Below are 16,141 nucleotides of genomic sequence, written 5' to 3' on the forward strand. Positions count from 1 at the left end.
CGGCCGGCTCTCGGTAACAGCCAGTGATCCGGGACGTCTGTGTATCGCTGTGACGTCAGAAAGTCGCTCCCTCCTACGCGTTTCGTCACACCTGATGTCGTCCTGGGGCAGGTGGCACTGTTGGTCTCTGAGGCTGAATATACACTTCATTTTATGTGTGATGGCTGTGTTGGGGGGCTGCACTTGAGTTGCTTCATATGAAGAAAGTTGGCCAGCACTGGTGTAAGTGATTACACGCATACAAAATAGGTCCAGCATTCATAGACAGATTTTAATTATACCCGTGTGCATGAGCCTTTATTTTTTAAAAAAAGGGGGGTCTGAAACTTGTAACATGCTTTCCAAAGGGTTGCTGGATGAGATCCTTTACAATGCGGGATTTACTAACAAATGTGTGTGTGTTCAGGGCTGTATCAGACCACTTAAATGATGATGAAATGATTCCAACACATCCTGCCTTAACACAAACAATATTTTGCATTTTATGTATGTAAACTAATAATGATCCATGGGACAGATATAAAGCCCAACAACTTGAATGGAGTTAGGAGCCTCTGTCAGGTTTATTTTTTTTTTGCCTAATTTCTCCACACATAAATTATTATTATTATACAGGATTTATATAGCGCCAACAGTTTGTGCAGCGCTTTACAACATGGGGCAGACAGCACACTTACAATACAAATCAATACAGGAGGGATCAGAGGGCCCTGCTCGTTAGAGCTTACAATCCATAAATTTAAAAAACAAACAATGGGTTATCTTGCCATCTGCTGGAGGAGAATGCTGAGTGCAAAGAAAATAAAGTAGTGAAGGTGGCTACAGCTCTACTTGGTTGACAAAGCTCCCTTACAACTGAAACTTGGTAGTAAGTAGAGATGAGATTGGACTCCAGGTTCAGTCCATGGTATCACAACGATCCCACCCCCCTTTGTTTACAGGGTGGGGGAGCCTTTCTCCTGCAGCTCATTGGTCCACCACTGACAGCTGACCCAGCTGAACCTGAGCTCATCACTAGTAGCCAGCTCTACAAAGACAAAAAAAAAAAATCCTTGGTACCAGGCCGACGGGGAACTTTGCTTCAAGGAACTCAAAGAAAAGAACAGTGAGTAATAAATATTGTTGACTAAAATAGAAAAAAAAACAAAAAAACACAAAACAACTATTTTAGCTGGAATTCCGCCTTATACACAGATCACTGACAGCCAGGTAAAGTAAAGAACATTTCTTATATGGTTACAATGGCATCAAAAAATGGATGGGATATACTAGGCAGCAAGTGAACATGTCCCTGTAGTTGATGTTTTGAAAGCAGAAAAAAATGGGAAAGTTTAAGGATTTGAATGACTTTGACAAGGGCCAAATTGTAATGTCTAGACCAGTGCTCTCCAAACTGCGGCCCGAGGGCCGGAATCAACCCATCAAACACGTCGTCGTGTTCCTCAAACCATTCTTGAGTTCAACAGACCAGACCTCCTTCTTCCATTGCTCTGAGGTCCAGTTCTGATGCTCACATGCCCATTGTAGGTGCTTTGGGATGTGGACACGGGTCAGCATGGGCATCCTGACCGGTCTGCGGCTATGCAGCCCCATACACAACAAACTGCGATGCTCTGTGTGTTCTGACACCTTTCTGTCAGAACGGGCGTTCACTTTTTAAGCGATTTGTTCTACAGTAGCTCTTCTATTGGATCGGACTACACGGGCCAGCCTTCACTTCCCCCCTCCATCTATGACCCTTGGCCGCAGCCCTTTTGTCACCTTTTTCCGGCTCTTGGGGTACTTTTCCTCCCACTGATACAAGACGCTACCTCTCACATTGACACTAACAATAGGGCACTATTCCTCAAACTGACACCATTCCTCCCACTGACACCAAAGTTGGGACACTATTCCTCAAACTGACACCAAAGTTTGGACACTATTACTCTGACACCAATGACAGGGCACTATTCTTCCCCCTAATACCACAGATGCAATGTTTACGCCCACTGACACCAGGACAATTTCCACTCCCACTGACCACAGTCTGGCCCCCCTAAAGTCTGAAGGACCGTAAGCTGGCCATTGGCTTAGAAAGTTCGGAGACCCTTGCTCTAGATCAGTGGTTCTCAACCCTGTCCTGATGTACCCCCAACAGGCCATGTTTGCAGGTTTTCCTTTATCTTGGACAGGTGCTTTAAATCAATGGGTTGGCATTTTGGACAGCTATTTTATCTAACAGAAATTCCCAAAACATGGCCTGTTGGTGTACTTAAGGACAGGGTTGAGAACCACTGACCTAGATGACTGAGTCAGAGCAACTTCAAACCTACAGCTCTTGTGGGATGTTCCCGGTCTGCAGTGGTCAGGACCAAAAAAAAAAGGGTTCAAAGACAGTGAACTGGTGACAGGGTCATGGTTGGCCAAGGCTCATTGATGGAAGTTGGGAGTGAAGGTTGACCTGAGCAGTATGATCCAATAGAAGAGCTACTGGAGCTCAATTTGTGGGAAAGGTTAATGGTGGTTCTAAACGAAAGGTGTCAGAACACACCGCGCATCAGTTTGTTGTGTATGGAGTGTGTAGCCGCAGACTGGTCAAGGTGCCCGTGCTGACCCGTGTCCACAGCCAAAAGTGGCTACAATGGGCACGCGAGCATCAGAACTGGACCATGGAGCAATGAAAGAAGGTGGCCTGTTCTAATGAACGCAAGGATACTTTGGGGAACACATGTTTGAGGTGGTGACTTGGCCTACAGATCTCAATATAATCAAGCATCTGTGGGATGTACTGCAAGAACAATTCCGATCCTTGGAGGACGCACGTCTCAACTTAAAGGATCTGCTACTGACAGCTTGGTGCCAGATATCACAGCATACCTTCAGAGGTCTAGTGGAAGCCATGTCTCAATGGGTTATGGTGGGTGGTCATAATGTTATAGCCGATCGCTGTATGTAAATCCTAACAATAGGTTTCTCCTATTTGCTCCCTTTTGGTCTATTAAATATTGAAATAGATTTGTTATATCTGTTGAACAGGTGCATAATATATCTGCTGATCCTGCCAGAAATCTAGTAAGTGCCTAAGTCCTGTAGTAAGCCAACAACATGTCTTATTAGACCTGCACAGGCTACTTCAATAAATTAAAGAACTTCTCCTAGGGTGACAACCCTACTACTCCACAGATACAGTACAGCGAGTGAGCATTGTCACCTCACCCTGAGACAGGTAGGTGTGTTAATAGCAGGATCACTAGGTATAAAGGAAAGAAAGGATTTAAAAAAAAAGGGCAACCACAACATCTAAAGACTGGTAAGCTGCAATATAGTACCATTTTTGTTCTTGGGTATGCTGTGCGCAGTTTTCCAAACAGCATGGAGGTGTAATAGTGATAAAGCCACTATCCAGCCCATGAACTGGTCTCCTACCATAATGATGATATCAAGTCCTAGCCAATAGAATGACTGCATGAGGGTCACCCCATGGTGTACACATGAAAACATGCTGAGTGGTCATTTGGGAGGTGTTTTTGGTTCATGTCTCAGTCCATGTTGGATGTTCCAGTGTCCTAGTTTGCTCTGAGCCTCTAACAGTTCCTTGGCCGTGTCTCTAAGTTTGCCTTCCAGCTCAGCGGCAAACTTCACGGCTTCAGATTGGAAGAAGTCGTATTTCCGATGAAGATCTTTCATCAAACGCCTCGCCTCTTTGTGTTCTCGGCTGGTTTTATCCTTCTCCAAGGCAGATTCTGAGAAGGAACAATATTTTTATTATACAGGACTCACAGGAAGATGGTACCGTTACAATACAACATGGTTAAAGTGATTGTAAAGGACCGTTTTTTTTTTAAATAACAAACATATACTTACCTCCACTATGCAGCTCGTTTTGCACAGAGTGGCCCCGAACATCCTCTTCTGGGGTCCTGCGGCTCCTCAACACATCAGATAACCCCCTAGGAGAAACGCTCTCTCGGGGGGTTACCTTGCGGGCGCACTCCCGAGTCCAGCATTTGCGTCCACAGACACGAATGCCAGACTCGGCCCCGCCCCCCGGCGTCTGCATCATTGGATTTGATTGACAGCAGCGGGAGCCAATAGCTGCGCTGCTATCAAGCTATCCAATCAAGAGCCGGGACCCCGTGGTAAGTGGGGCGCGCGTCCCCAGGGAGGAGATGAAGGGGCTCAGGTAAGTAAAATGGGGGGGCTGGGGGGGTCGGTGACTGCCAGGTGTTTTTTCACCTTAATGCATAGGATACAACCCCTTTAACCACATGCCTACCAGTGCACGACGATGTACGTCGGCACAATGGCACGGCCGGGCAAATAGGTGTACAGGTACGTCCCCTTTAAATCGCGGCATTGTGGGGGCGCCGCAAACTCCGTGACCATGCCAGCGGATCCTGCAGACTCGATGTCTGCCGGTGTCCCGCGATCGTGTCATGGGGCGGAAGAACAGGGAGATGCCTATGTAAACAAGGCATTTCCCTGTTCTGCCTAGTGACATGACAGAGATCCACTGCTCCCTGTGATCGGGTGCAGTGATTGCTGTCATGTCAATGGAAGCCCATCCCCCCCACAGTTAGAATCACTCCCTAGGACACACTTAACCCCTTAATTGCCCCCTAGTGTTTAACCCCTTCCCTGCCAGTGACATTTACACAGTAATCAGTGCATTTTATAGATCGCTGTGTAAATAACAATGGTCCCAAAATAGTGTCAAAAGTGTCCGATGTGTCCGCCATAATGTCGCAGTCACGATAAAAATCGCAGATCGCCACCATTACTAATAAAAAAAAAAATAATAATAAAAATGCCATAAATCTATCCCCTAATTTGTAGACTCTAAAACTTTTGCGCAAACCAATCAATAGACGCTTATTGTGATTTTTTTAATAAAAAATATGTAGAAGAAAACATACCGGCCTAAACTGAGGAAAAAATTTGTTTTTTTATATATTTTTTGGGGATATTTATTATATTAAATTTTTTTTTTTTTCAAAATTGTCTCTTTTTTTGTTTATAGCGCAAAAAATAAAAACTGCAGAGGTGATCAAATACCACCAAAAAAAAGCGCTCTATTTGTGGGGAAAAAAACGTCAATTTTGTTTGGGAGCTACGTCGCATGACCGCGCAATTGTCAGTTAAAGCGGCGCAGTGCCGAATCGCAAAAAGTGCTCTGGTCAGGAAGAGGGTAAATCCTTCTGGGGCTGAAGTGGTTAATAGGGCCCTGGACATGAAAATGTACAATCCTCAGGGGAAGGGCAAGTGATAAAGTTATTAACTACGGAATGAGTTGATGCAGAAAGTAGAAGTTCAGTTTTTAGGCGGAGGAAGGATAGGCTTTCCTGAAGAGATGAGCTTTCAGGGATCACTAGGGATTTCAGGTGAACAGAGTAGGAGATAGTTGCACAGATTGGGGTAAAGAGTTCCAGAGGATGGGTGAAGCTCTGGAGACGAGCATGGGATGAGTTGATGAGGGAGCTAGAGCAGAAGATCTTGGGATAAGTGGAGAGGAGGTTTGGGTGATATTTTGAGATGGTGATGTTGCTGGGGGCGGAGTTGCGGATGGTTTTGTAGGAGGTTATTAGTATTTTAAACAATATTTATTAGGTGAATGGAAGTCAGCGGAGGGTTTGGCAGAGAGGGGTGGAGAACTGAGCAGTTGGTAAGGTGGATTAGTAACCCATCAGACTATTCGGGATAACTTATAGCCATGATGGAATCCCCTCATAATGGGCACAGCAGGTGTACAGACCCGGGATTAAGCACAGGGATGGTGGGGGGTGAAGGGGAGGATAGGTGTGGGGAGGCTGTTGAATCTGGTTTGTCTAAGGATGATATGGAGTGGTTGGAGGATAGGAGGAGGAGGGGCAAAAGAAGGAAAAAAAGGGGTTCAGTTACCTTAACTCATTGAGTTCTGCATCCTCTATGGAGGATGAGTGCCAGGGTCTAACGAAGCGCGCTGGTTCTCCAGGGAGAGGGAGTAGTCAGGCTAAGAAACGGCTGCCTCAACTACCCTAATGGCAGTTCCCACTCCGTTAAAAGTGGCAACCATTAATGTTGCCAGCTTAAGATCAGTAAGTGCTCGTCATATGGCCTTATTTTTGCTCAGCGAGTTTGATGCTGACATTTCGTTTTTGCAAGAAACCCATCTGAGTAGTCTGGCCGATATACATCTGGCAAAGAAGGAGTGGAGACGTGGTTCCTCGTTTTGGTCTCTTGCGGCCGAGCCTTACAGCGGAGTTGCAGTCCTTTTTTCTGGTATGGTAATGTGCCGGCGGGTAATTGAGGTAGAGATAGGGAGATGCGTGGTCTTAGACGTCTCTGTGAAGGGGCAGGACTTGTGCCTGATTAACATCTATGGTCCCCAGACGAAGTGGGACAGGAAATGCCTCTTTACAAAGATTAAGCCTTTTCTTTTCACGGCCCAGCAGGTTATCTTTGGAGGTGATTTCAACACCATTACTATGTCTAAAGACAGGAGAGGTTTCAGAGATAAGCTGGGCTATGACACCCTTTTTCTTAATGCGATAGTTAGGGAAGCAGGTCTGGTAGATGCGCACATTAAGCGCTGCCCAGACAGCACGGGGTTCACTTTTCAGCGAGGTAATAGAGTAGGATAGATAGGTTTTTTTTAAAGGGAGACTCCGCTTTTTCGGCACCTGTGTGTCGGGCAGTGGAGTTTTCTGATCACTGTATTCTATCTGTGACTCTGAATGCCCCAGACATGCCACCTAGGGGGAGGGGTATCTGGAGATTGAATTCGGACCTCCTGGAAGACAAGAGAGTAAGACAATCCTTTGAGGATTTTTTTCAAGCACAGGTAACGATCCCAGACTTTTGCAACAGCAAGTCAGAATGGTGGGAGCTTGTTAAACAGTGGACTGTTGGGCTTTTCAAGGCCATAGGAAGAAAGAAGCAGCAAGATAAGTATATCACCTACCAGCGTTTGTGGAGGAAACTTGACCGCCTTGTTTCAAATGGAGGAGATTCTGGGGCAATCTCTGAGGTGAAGCTCCTCCTTAGGAGACATTAATATGACCGGCACACCTCTTTGGTTCAGGAGAGGGATTACGGGAAATACCATTCGCCTGACCCTTACCAGAACTGTAAACAGAGCGTAGCAGTTAAGACGGTCAATGGCCTGAGGGACAGTACGGGCTCTCTGACAAAGTCTAGGTCAGGGATCCTGGAGGTTGTCAGGTCATACTATGCCGATCTCCTGGGAGGAAGGAACCTTGATCGGACAAAGATGTTGGGTTTTTTGGACTCTACACCAGGACTGGAAAGTAATGTTCCTTTGATGAATTTGACACATGAAATCACTGCAGATGAGGTAATCCAGGCTATTGATAAACTAGCCATCAAGAAAACGCCAGGGCCAGATGGTTTGACAGCCGAGTTCTATAAATGTTTTAAGACGATCCTGACTCCCTACCTTGCGGAGGTTTTTAATGGCTGTTTGAATGAGGGTTCTCTCCCTCCCTCCATGAGGCAAACTGCAGTGATACTTCTGTCAAAGGGTAAAGATCCTTCGATGTTTGGGAATTGGCGCCCCATTAGTCTTCTTAATGTCGATAGAAAGATACTGGCAAAGATTTTCTTCTGGCGATTATCACCAGTGGCAGGCAGTTTGTTATCCCGCCACCAGCACTGTTCGGTCCAAGGTAGAAGCACTTTCTCAGCGGTGTTAGCTGTCCGGGAGGCCTTGGAGCGTTGTAGGGCTGCTGGTTGGGGTACATTTTTGCTGCATTGGATCAGGCTAAGGCCTTTGATCAGGTTAATCATGAGTACTTGTGGCTCCTTCTTGACAAATATGGCCTGGAGGGGGGTTTTATTGATTGGCTCAAGATTTTGTACAAAGGGGCTGAAAGCTTTCCTCTGGTTAATGGTTGGGTCGGGCAGCCCTTTGTGGTTGGCTCAGGTGTGCCCATTGAGTCCTCTGCTATATGTGTTTGCAATCGACCCCTTCATTAGAAGGCTAGAGAGTGGATGCAATCGACCCCTTCATTAGAAGGCTAGAGAGTGGACTTTTGTGTGGGGTACCTTTGGGCATCGCTGGTGAGCCTCCTTTGAAGGTTGTGGCCTATGCTGATGATGTATCTGTTTTTATCTCTGGGACTGCGGAGGCACAGGAGGTGGTCTCAGTGATAGGGCAGTATGCAGAGGCATCAGGTTCAAAGGTCAACCAGGATAAGTGTGAAGTTTTCTGGATGGGCATGGAAGGTGAGAGCTTTGTTCTCCCTGATGACTTTCCGGAGCCCCAACAAAGAGTTCTAGGCATTGAATTTGGCCCAGGTGACTATGGTCATGCAAATTGGGTGAACAGGCTGGAGAATGCCGATGCCAAGGTGGCAAGCTGGAAAGGTTGGCAGCTTTCCTTGAGGGAAAAGGTTGATCTGATCAAGACTTACCTGATTCAGATTTTTCTGTATGTCAGTTTTGTTTGCATTTTGCCAGTTTCTCTCTATACCAGGGTCTATAGTTGTTTCTTCCAGCTGTTATGGGGGAACAGAATAAACCTTGTCATAAGGAATGTGACTTACCTTCCTAGGCGGGAGGGTGGTCTAGCGATGGTCAACCCTGTAGTCTTTTTCTCTCTGATGTTTGTGAAGTATAATCTTGGTAACATGTTGGCAGAGAGACCGCCTGGGTGGGTTGGTATTTTCCAGTCCTGGTTTAGGCCCTTTCTGCAAGACTGGGAAAATGGTGGGCCAGTGAAAAGCCTGAGGGTCAAGCATTAACAGCTCCCGGCTTATGTTGCCCCGTGTTTGAAAATGCTTCGGCAGTGGCAAGTAACAACAGGAGAAGTCAGATCTCTTCCAAGGAAACTTCTTGAGAAGCGGATCATGAGCTCTGCTTTTTGCGAGCCACTGGCCTTAAGGGATTGCCCAAGCCTGGTTTTGGGGGTGGGTTTGCGATTGATTAATTTGAAGAGAATCCCATTGAAGTTTAGGGATCAGGCTTGGCTTGCCTTTCATGGTAAACTATATGTGAAGGGCAACTTGAAGTTTCTTTCCATGAGTGATCGGAGCTGCCCGAGAGTGGAGTGTGGAGGAGTGGTGGAGTCCACGGATCACTTTCTACTTCAATGCCCTTTTAATATAGAGGTGTACAAGAGGGTGGGGAGGGCTCTGAGTATACCCTTCCTCCCACATATGAGTTATGCAGAGTGGGTGTATGGGGCATTCCAGACTCGTCGGGATTATGATTTGGAAACACTTTTTTTAGTTAGTCTAGTAGTCCGTTATTTCACGTGGAGTGCACAGTGTCAGGTATCCTTATGGAGTAAAATCCTCCCTGTCGAAGTGGTGGTGCAGCACATTCTGGGTGAGGTTGGGAAGATTCGGGGTCTTGAGAAAGGCAGGTGGCAGCAGGAGGCCTGGATAAGGGCGTGGAGGAATATCAGGACTCTGTAGCTGCTGCCTGTTGATTTCGGGGTGTTTCTTTGTATTCTTGATTCACTCCCCTAGATTTTCAAGATCAAATATATTTTTGATAAAAGGCTACATGCATGGTGACGGTGATGTTCCTTAGTCTGGCTCTCCAGTAGGGATTGTGTTGTGGGCAATTTGCTTTGCACCATTTATTATGCTCTTGTTTTGTATAATCATATTCAATTATTTTGTAAATATGTTTTATTTATTTATTATGGTTTTATTGTATATAAGTTGTTTGTAAGATTTTTCAATAAACAAAATTAACCCCTCATAACGGGCACAGCAGGTGTACAGACCCGGTAACTCAGCATAGTGATGGTGCGAACCCCTCGTAACGGGCACAGCAGGTGTACAGACCCGGTAACTCAGCATAGTGATGGTGGGAACCCCTCGTAACGGGCACAGCGGGTGTACAGACCCTGGAATTTAGCACAGGGATGGTGGGAAACGGCCATTCTGCTCCTTGACAGTGAGGTTGCTGGTTCCTTAGCTCCTGTGCTTCCAGAGACCAGGGGCTAGAGTTGCTTCTCTGCCCCAGGAGGAATGCTGGATCCTGGGGAGGGCCCTGGCGGGGGCCCCCTGGATAGGCCTGGGACTAGGCCTCAGCCTGTGGAAGATACTAGGCCTGGCCCAAGGAGAGATGAGTCCCTGTCTGCCTTAAGACAGGGGATTATCTGTAGGCTTGAAACAAATTGAGAAAGAAGAGGAGAAATTGTTAGTTTTGATGGCTGAATTTAGGAAGAAAAAACAGATTTGTGTGCCAAAGTATACAGTAAGTAGAGACCGGCTCTGAGGCCTGAGTTGAAGGACTTGGAGCAAGCTGTGAGGAAGCAGAAGGAACTGGTCAGCTCTCTGAAGGAGAATAGCGGAATATTGAAAGAAAAATATAGAAACAAGGAACTGTTTAGCCGAATGAGAACTGTTTCCTGCATGAAAAGTGACCCAATCAGTGAGCAGATGCAGGTACAGACAGAGTCAGCAGAGAGTGAGAAAGTGGCCTGGAGGATGAGTCCAGCTGTTCAACACTTCAGGCATCTGCCGAGCCTACAGTGGCGGAGGCCTCTGTCCCCCTCCCTACGCAGCAGCAATATGGAACATCTGAGCAGGAGGTTGAGGGAAGTACTGGCATGCTGGAGTTCATCACCAGAGCCGGTGCTACCATTAGGCAAACTAGGCAGCCGCCTAGGGTGCACTGCTCCCTAGGGCGCCGGACCACTGGTGTTCCTACTCTCTTCTCTCTGCAGCAAGCAAGTGTCAGCATCAGCAGGCAGCCGCCACTCCGTTCGCACATAGTGTCAGAGGCGAAGCGGCAGCGGAGGACTGTATCTGTGTCCAGACTTCCAAATAAATGGAAGCAAGCAAACATTTATTAATGGGCACTGGTGGGCTGTATTTGATGGGCGCTGGTGGGCTGCATTTGATGGGCACTTCATTAAAAAGATGGGATATACATGGGCAGGGCGAAGGGAGTGGAGAAGGGGTGAATGAATGAATGAATGAATGAATGAATGATTTATAAAGCGCTGCAAATGCGAACTGAATCGCCTCAAGGCGCTGGATGCATTTTCTGATGTCAGCTTCTCAGAAAAGGAAGGTCTTTAGTTTTTTTCTGAAGGCCTGGTGGTTTTCTTCCATGCGGATGTTGGTAGGAAGAGCGTTCCATAGTTGAGGTCCTTGGACTGCGAATCTTCGTTCTCCCTTTGCTTTGTAGCGGTATTTGGGAATGGTAAGGAGGTTTTGGTTAGCTGATCGAAGACTGCGATTCGGTGTGTAGTGTTTTATTTTCTCGCGGAGATATGGTGGGGCGTTTCCTTGTACGCATTTGTGGGTGATGCAGAGGGTCTTGAATGTGATCCGTTTCTTCACGGTTAGCCAGTGTAGGCTCTTTAGGGAGGGGGAGATGGATTCCCAGGGTTTTTTTCCTGTTAACAGTCTTGCCGCCGTGTTTTGGATGAGTTGTAAGCGCGCAAGCTGATATTGGGGTAGTCCTACGTAGAGCGAATTTGCGTAGTCGAGTCGGGAATTGATGATTGTTCCCACAACTGCCGCTTTGTCCTCTTCTGGGATGAAGGGGATTAGTCTGCGTAGTTGGCGGAGGAGATGGTGGGATCCGCTCACCACTGATCCTATTTGTGCATCCATTGTCATTCCTGAGTCAAAAATGACTCCAAGACTCTTGACTTTGGTGCTTGGGGAGATGGTCTGTCCAAGGATGGTGGGAGGTGTCCATGTAGTCTTTATTTTGGAATTTTTGTTAGCTTGTAGGAGAAGTAGTTCTGTTTTTGATCCGTTGAGTTTGAGGGAGCTAGTGGTCATCCAGTCGTCTATTAAGGAGAGGCATTTCTGTAATTGCTGATGAAGGTCTTTTTGTCCGTTGATACGAAGGTAGAGTTGGGTGTCGTCAGCGTATGAATGGAAACAAAGATCGGTTTTCCTGATGATATTGAGAAGTGGGCGGATGTATATATTGAATAGTACTGGTGACAAGGGTGATCCTTGAGGGACTCCGCAGGAGACTGCCCGGGGTTCCGAGGTGAATGTACCTAGTTTCACTGTCTGGGAGCGATTCTCTAGGAAGGATGTAAACCATTTTAGAGCAGAACCTGTAGCTCCTACTACTTCAGCGAGGCGGACGAGTAAAGTATTGTGGTCTACTGTATCGAATGCTGCGCTGAGGTCTAACAGTACCAGGAGACTCTGTTCTCCGTCGTCTGCTGCTTCAAGGGCATCATCCCATATCTTCAGAAGTGCTGTTTCTGTGCCATGGCCTGGGCGGAAGCCTGATTGCAGAGGGTCCAGGAGTTGGTGTGTGTCCAGGTGGCGTTGTAGCTGTTGTACTACTGCTTTCTCCATAATCTTGGAGATGGTGTTGAGGCTTGTTATTGGTCTGCGGCAGTTAGGGTCCTTAGGGTCGAGATTGGCTTTCTTTAGGAGAGGTTTGACGATGCCTTGCTTGAGGGAGGTTGGCACAGTCCCTTCTTTGAATGATTGATTTATGAGCTGTGTTAGGAGCCGGGGGGGCCGGGGGGGCGCAAAAATGAGGTTTCGCCTAGGGTGTCAAAAATCCTTGCACCAGCCCTGTTCATCACTAAGCTGGAATCCCCTCCGGATGCGGATTCCTCAGATGATGAGGACATGGACACCGTTCCTCGCCCTGTGGAAGAGAGACCTGGGGAGAGCGCAAGATTCACCATGAAGTCTGCAGCAGCTGGGGGTAAGTCTGATCCCACCGTCAGCCATGACATCGCAAAGGTAACAGCACAGCAAGCAGGTACAGCATAGCTCCCAACTGTCTCTGATTTTGAGGGACTGTCCCTGATTTGGAACAAAGTCCCTCTGTCCCTCTTTTGTCCTCATTTGTCCCTCATTTTGGTCTGATCTATATAGTTGTAAATAAAATGCACTTTTTATCTTCCAAAAAGTGTTTTCCAATGCTAAATCTTTCATCCAATTTATAAATTGCTGCATTTGTAAATGTCAAAACCCAGTATAAAGAAATAGTAATGGTAAAAAAAAGGACTGTGTGTTTAATCATTTTTTTGTATAATTCTTCTTTAAGGGGGCGTGTCAACCGACAAGGGGTGTGTCCTATGCCTACATACTTTTGCTGATAGGTGTCCCACGTTCCCATCTCAAAAAGTTGGGAGGTATGGGTACAGTGTGTGTGCAGGGTGGTAATGTGGACTTGATTAATGACAGTGGGCTTGCTGAGGGTTGTAGTGCTACGGGCAGTCAGCCCAGACCCATAGACAATGTACAGCATGCAATGCAGTCTGAATTACCTGCTGAAAACAAAGCTTCGGATGAAATTGGTGAGAGTAACTGTCAGCTTCTAGGGGAAGAGTCTGCAGAGTTGAGCTCCATGGACAATACAGTGACTTTGCCTGAACCCGACACAGCGGCTGTTCCTGAGAATGGTGGAGGAGATGCTGGGAGCAGTAGTGCTACAACTCTCCAGGAGTCTGCAGTAGCCAAGACTGTGCTTGAACCCAGGAAAGAAGCTGAGTGTTCAGAGCAGAGGGAGAGAGCAGGTCTCACCTCTGTTGATCCAAAGACTGCTATCCCTGCTGAATCAGACTCTCTGTCAGCCAGTTTGATTGTGTCTAAGGACAAGACTGCAATTGGTGTGTCTGTAAGGAAAACTTATGCTGGTGTTGCTGCTACAGGATCTGGGAAGGGGGAGCAAACAGGGAAGGAGCATGGAAATGTTTTATTTTCCTTCCTGTTCAAAAGGAGGAATATTGTGCAGCTTAGATGGGAGGGGGGTGGACTTCCTCTGCATAGGAGGGCAGTGGAGGATAAAATTCTGCGGATAGGGTTTAGGCCCACAGATATCTTTGCCCTGATCAGTCTGTCCGGTTCCTACGAGTATGATTTGTGCTTTATCCGTCTGGAGTCTTTGGACATATTTTGGGAGAAATATGAGCATGTGTATAGGGGCCTGCCTGACTGGAGAGGGCTCATCCCCAAGCTTGTATCACGCCAGCCACTCATTAAAATGGTGACAGTTCTTGTCCACAATGAGTCCATACCACAAGGGGATTTATCTGTATGGTTGAGGAGGTATGGAGACATCCTGAGCACCCTAAAGAAGATTTTGGATGACCGGGGAATATGGATGGGGGGATGGTCTGTGCAGTTAAAATTAAAAGTCAGTGACAATGTCGTCCAGCATCTGCCATCCTCAGCTTTCCTGGGGAGAGACAGGCTGAACATTTTCTACCTGGGCCAGCCAAAGCTCTGCAACAAGTGTGGAGATAAAGGGCATCTTGCATCCTCCTGTCCCGTGATAAAGTGCTCTCTGTGTCAGGGTGCAGGACATTTGGCAAAGGATTGTAACATTATAAGGTGCAATCTGGGCAATGTGGTGGGACATCCTTACAGTCAGTGTCCTGAGGCAATGCATAACAAGCCTGAGCTTATGAGAGAGTTCTTCCGCCAGGACATGGAGGATGCTCAGAGCTCAGCAGCTGGGGTGCCTGCGATTCCATCTGAGTCTGTGCCAATACCCAGTATGTCTGTGTCTTCCCAGTCTGTGCGTTTACCTAGTGTGCCTGTGTCTTCCCAATCTGTGGTGCCCCAGTCTGTGCCCGTGTCTTCCCAGTCTGTAGGTAAGGTATCAGTTACCAAGAATGTGTCCAATCCTTCTATGTCTTCCAAAATTGCAGAGGCACCAAGAGGTATAGAGGCAGGTGCATCAAGTACAGTGCCATTCCCCCTCCCTCAAAACTGCAAGGTTTCTATTGAGGATCGTGAGGTGCAGAGGAGTGGGGAGGATGGTGAAGAGGCTGGCCTAGTGGTAGGTAAGGGAAGGGAGAGTGGGGGGAGGGGGGTGAAGGGGAGGGTAGGAGTGGGGAAGCTGTTGATTCCGGTTTGTCTAAGGATGATATGGAGTGGTTGGAGGATAGAAGGAGGAGGGACAAAAGAAGGAAAAAAAGGGGTTCAGTTACCTCAAGTCCTAAGGTTTTGCCTTTGGCAAATCAGTTTGATTCAGATTTGCCATTTATTTCGAATGGAGGAGATTCTGGGGAGATCTCTGAGGTGAAGCTCCTCCTTAGGAGACATCAATATGACCGGCATGGTCTTTGGTTCAGGAGAGGGATTATGGGAAATACCATTCGCCTGACCCTTACCAGAACTGTAAACAGAGTGTAGCAGTTAAGACGGTCAATGGCCTGAGGGACAGTACGGGCTCTCTGACGAAGTCTAGGTCAGGGATCCTGGAGGATGTCAGGTCATACTATGCCGATCTCCTGGGAGGAAGGAACCTTGATCGGATAAGGATATTGGGTTTTTTGGACTCTACATCAGGTCTGGAGAGCAATGTTCCTTTGATGAATTTGACAGATGAAATCACTGCAGATGAGGTAATCCAGGCTATTGGTAAACTAGCCATCAAGAAAACGCCAGGGCCAGATGGTTTGACAGCTGAATTTTATAAATGTTTTAAGACGATCCTGGCTCCCTACCTTACAGAGGTTTTTAATGGCTGTTTGTATGGGGGTTCTCTCCCTCCCTCCATGAGGCAATCTGCAGTGATCTTTCTGTCAAAGGGTAAAGATCCTTCGATGATTGGGAATTGGCACCCCATTAGTCTTGGATAGATACTGGCAAAGATTTTTTTCTGGTGATTATCACCAGTGGCAGGCAGCTTGTTATCCTACTACCAGCACTTCTCGGTCCAAGGTAGAAGCACTTTTTCAGCAGTGTTAGCTATTCAGGAGGCCTTGGAGCGTGGTAGGGCTTGGGGTACCTTTTGCTGACATTGGATCAGGCTAAGGCCTTTGATCAGGTTAATCATGAGTACTTATGGCTCCTTCTTGGCAAATATGGCTTGGAGGGGGGTTTCATTGATTGCCTCCAGATTTTGTACAAAGGGCCTGAAAGCTTTTCTCTGGTTAATGGTTGGGTAGGGCAGCCCTTTGTGGTCGGCTCGGGTGTGCGTCAGGGGTGTCCATTGAGTCCTCTGCTATATGTGTTTGCAATCGACCTCTTCATTAGAAGGCTAGAGAGTGGACCATTGTGTGGGGTACCTTTGGGCATTGCTGGTGAGCCTCCTTTGAAGGTTGGGGCCTATGTTGATGATGTTTCTGTTTTTGTCTCTGGGACTGGGGAGACGCAGGAGGTAGTCTCAGTGATACAGAGGCATCAGGTTCAAAGGTCAACCAGGACAAGTGTGAAGCTTTCTGGATGGGCGTGGAAGGTGAGAGCTTTGTTCTCCC

At 47.2% G+C, this 16,141-nt stretch overlaps 1 protein-coding gene across 1 annotated transcript in view; it reads right to left on the reverse strand.

The window, feature by feature from the left end:
• Positions 1 to 995: 995 nt before the first annotated feature.
• Positions 996 to 16,141, reverse strand: part of XRRA1 (X-ray radiation resistance associated 1) — a 90,602-nt gene continuing 75,456 nt past the window's right edge. Inside the window, exon 18 of the mRNA XM_073612759.1 lies at positions 996 to 3,725. Within this exon, the coding sequence (XP_073468860.1) occupies positions 3,493 to 3,725 (233 nt within the window). The 3' untranslated portion in view covers positions 996 to 3,492. The remainder of the gene's footprint in view (positions 3,726 to 16,141) is intronic.

The sequence above is a fragment of the Aquarana catesbeiana genome, linkage group LG02 (genome assembly GCF_042186555.1).
Source record: "Aquarana catesbeiana isolate 2022-GZ linkage group LG02, ASM4218655v1, whole genome shotgun sequence".
NCBI classification, from domain to species: Eukaryota; Metazoa; Chordata; class Amphibia; order Anura; family Ranidae; genus Aquarana; species Aquarana catesbeiana.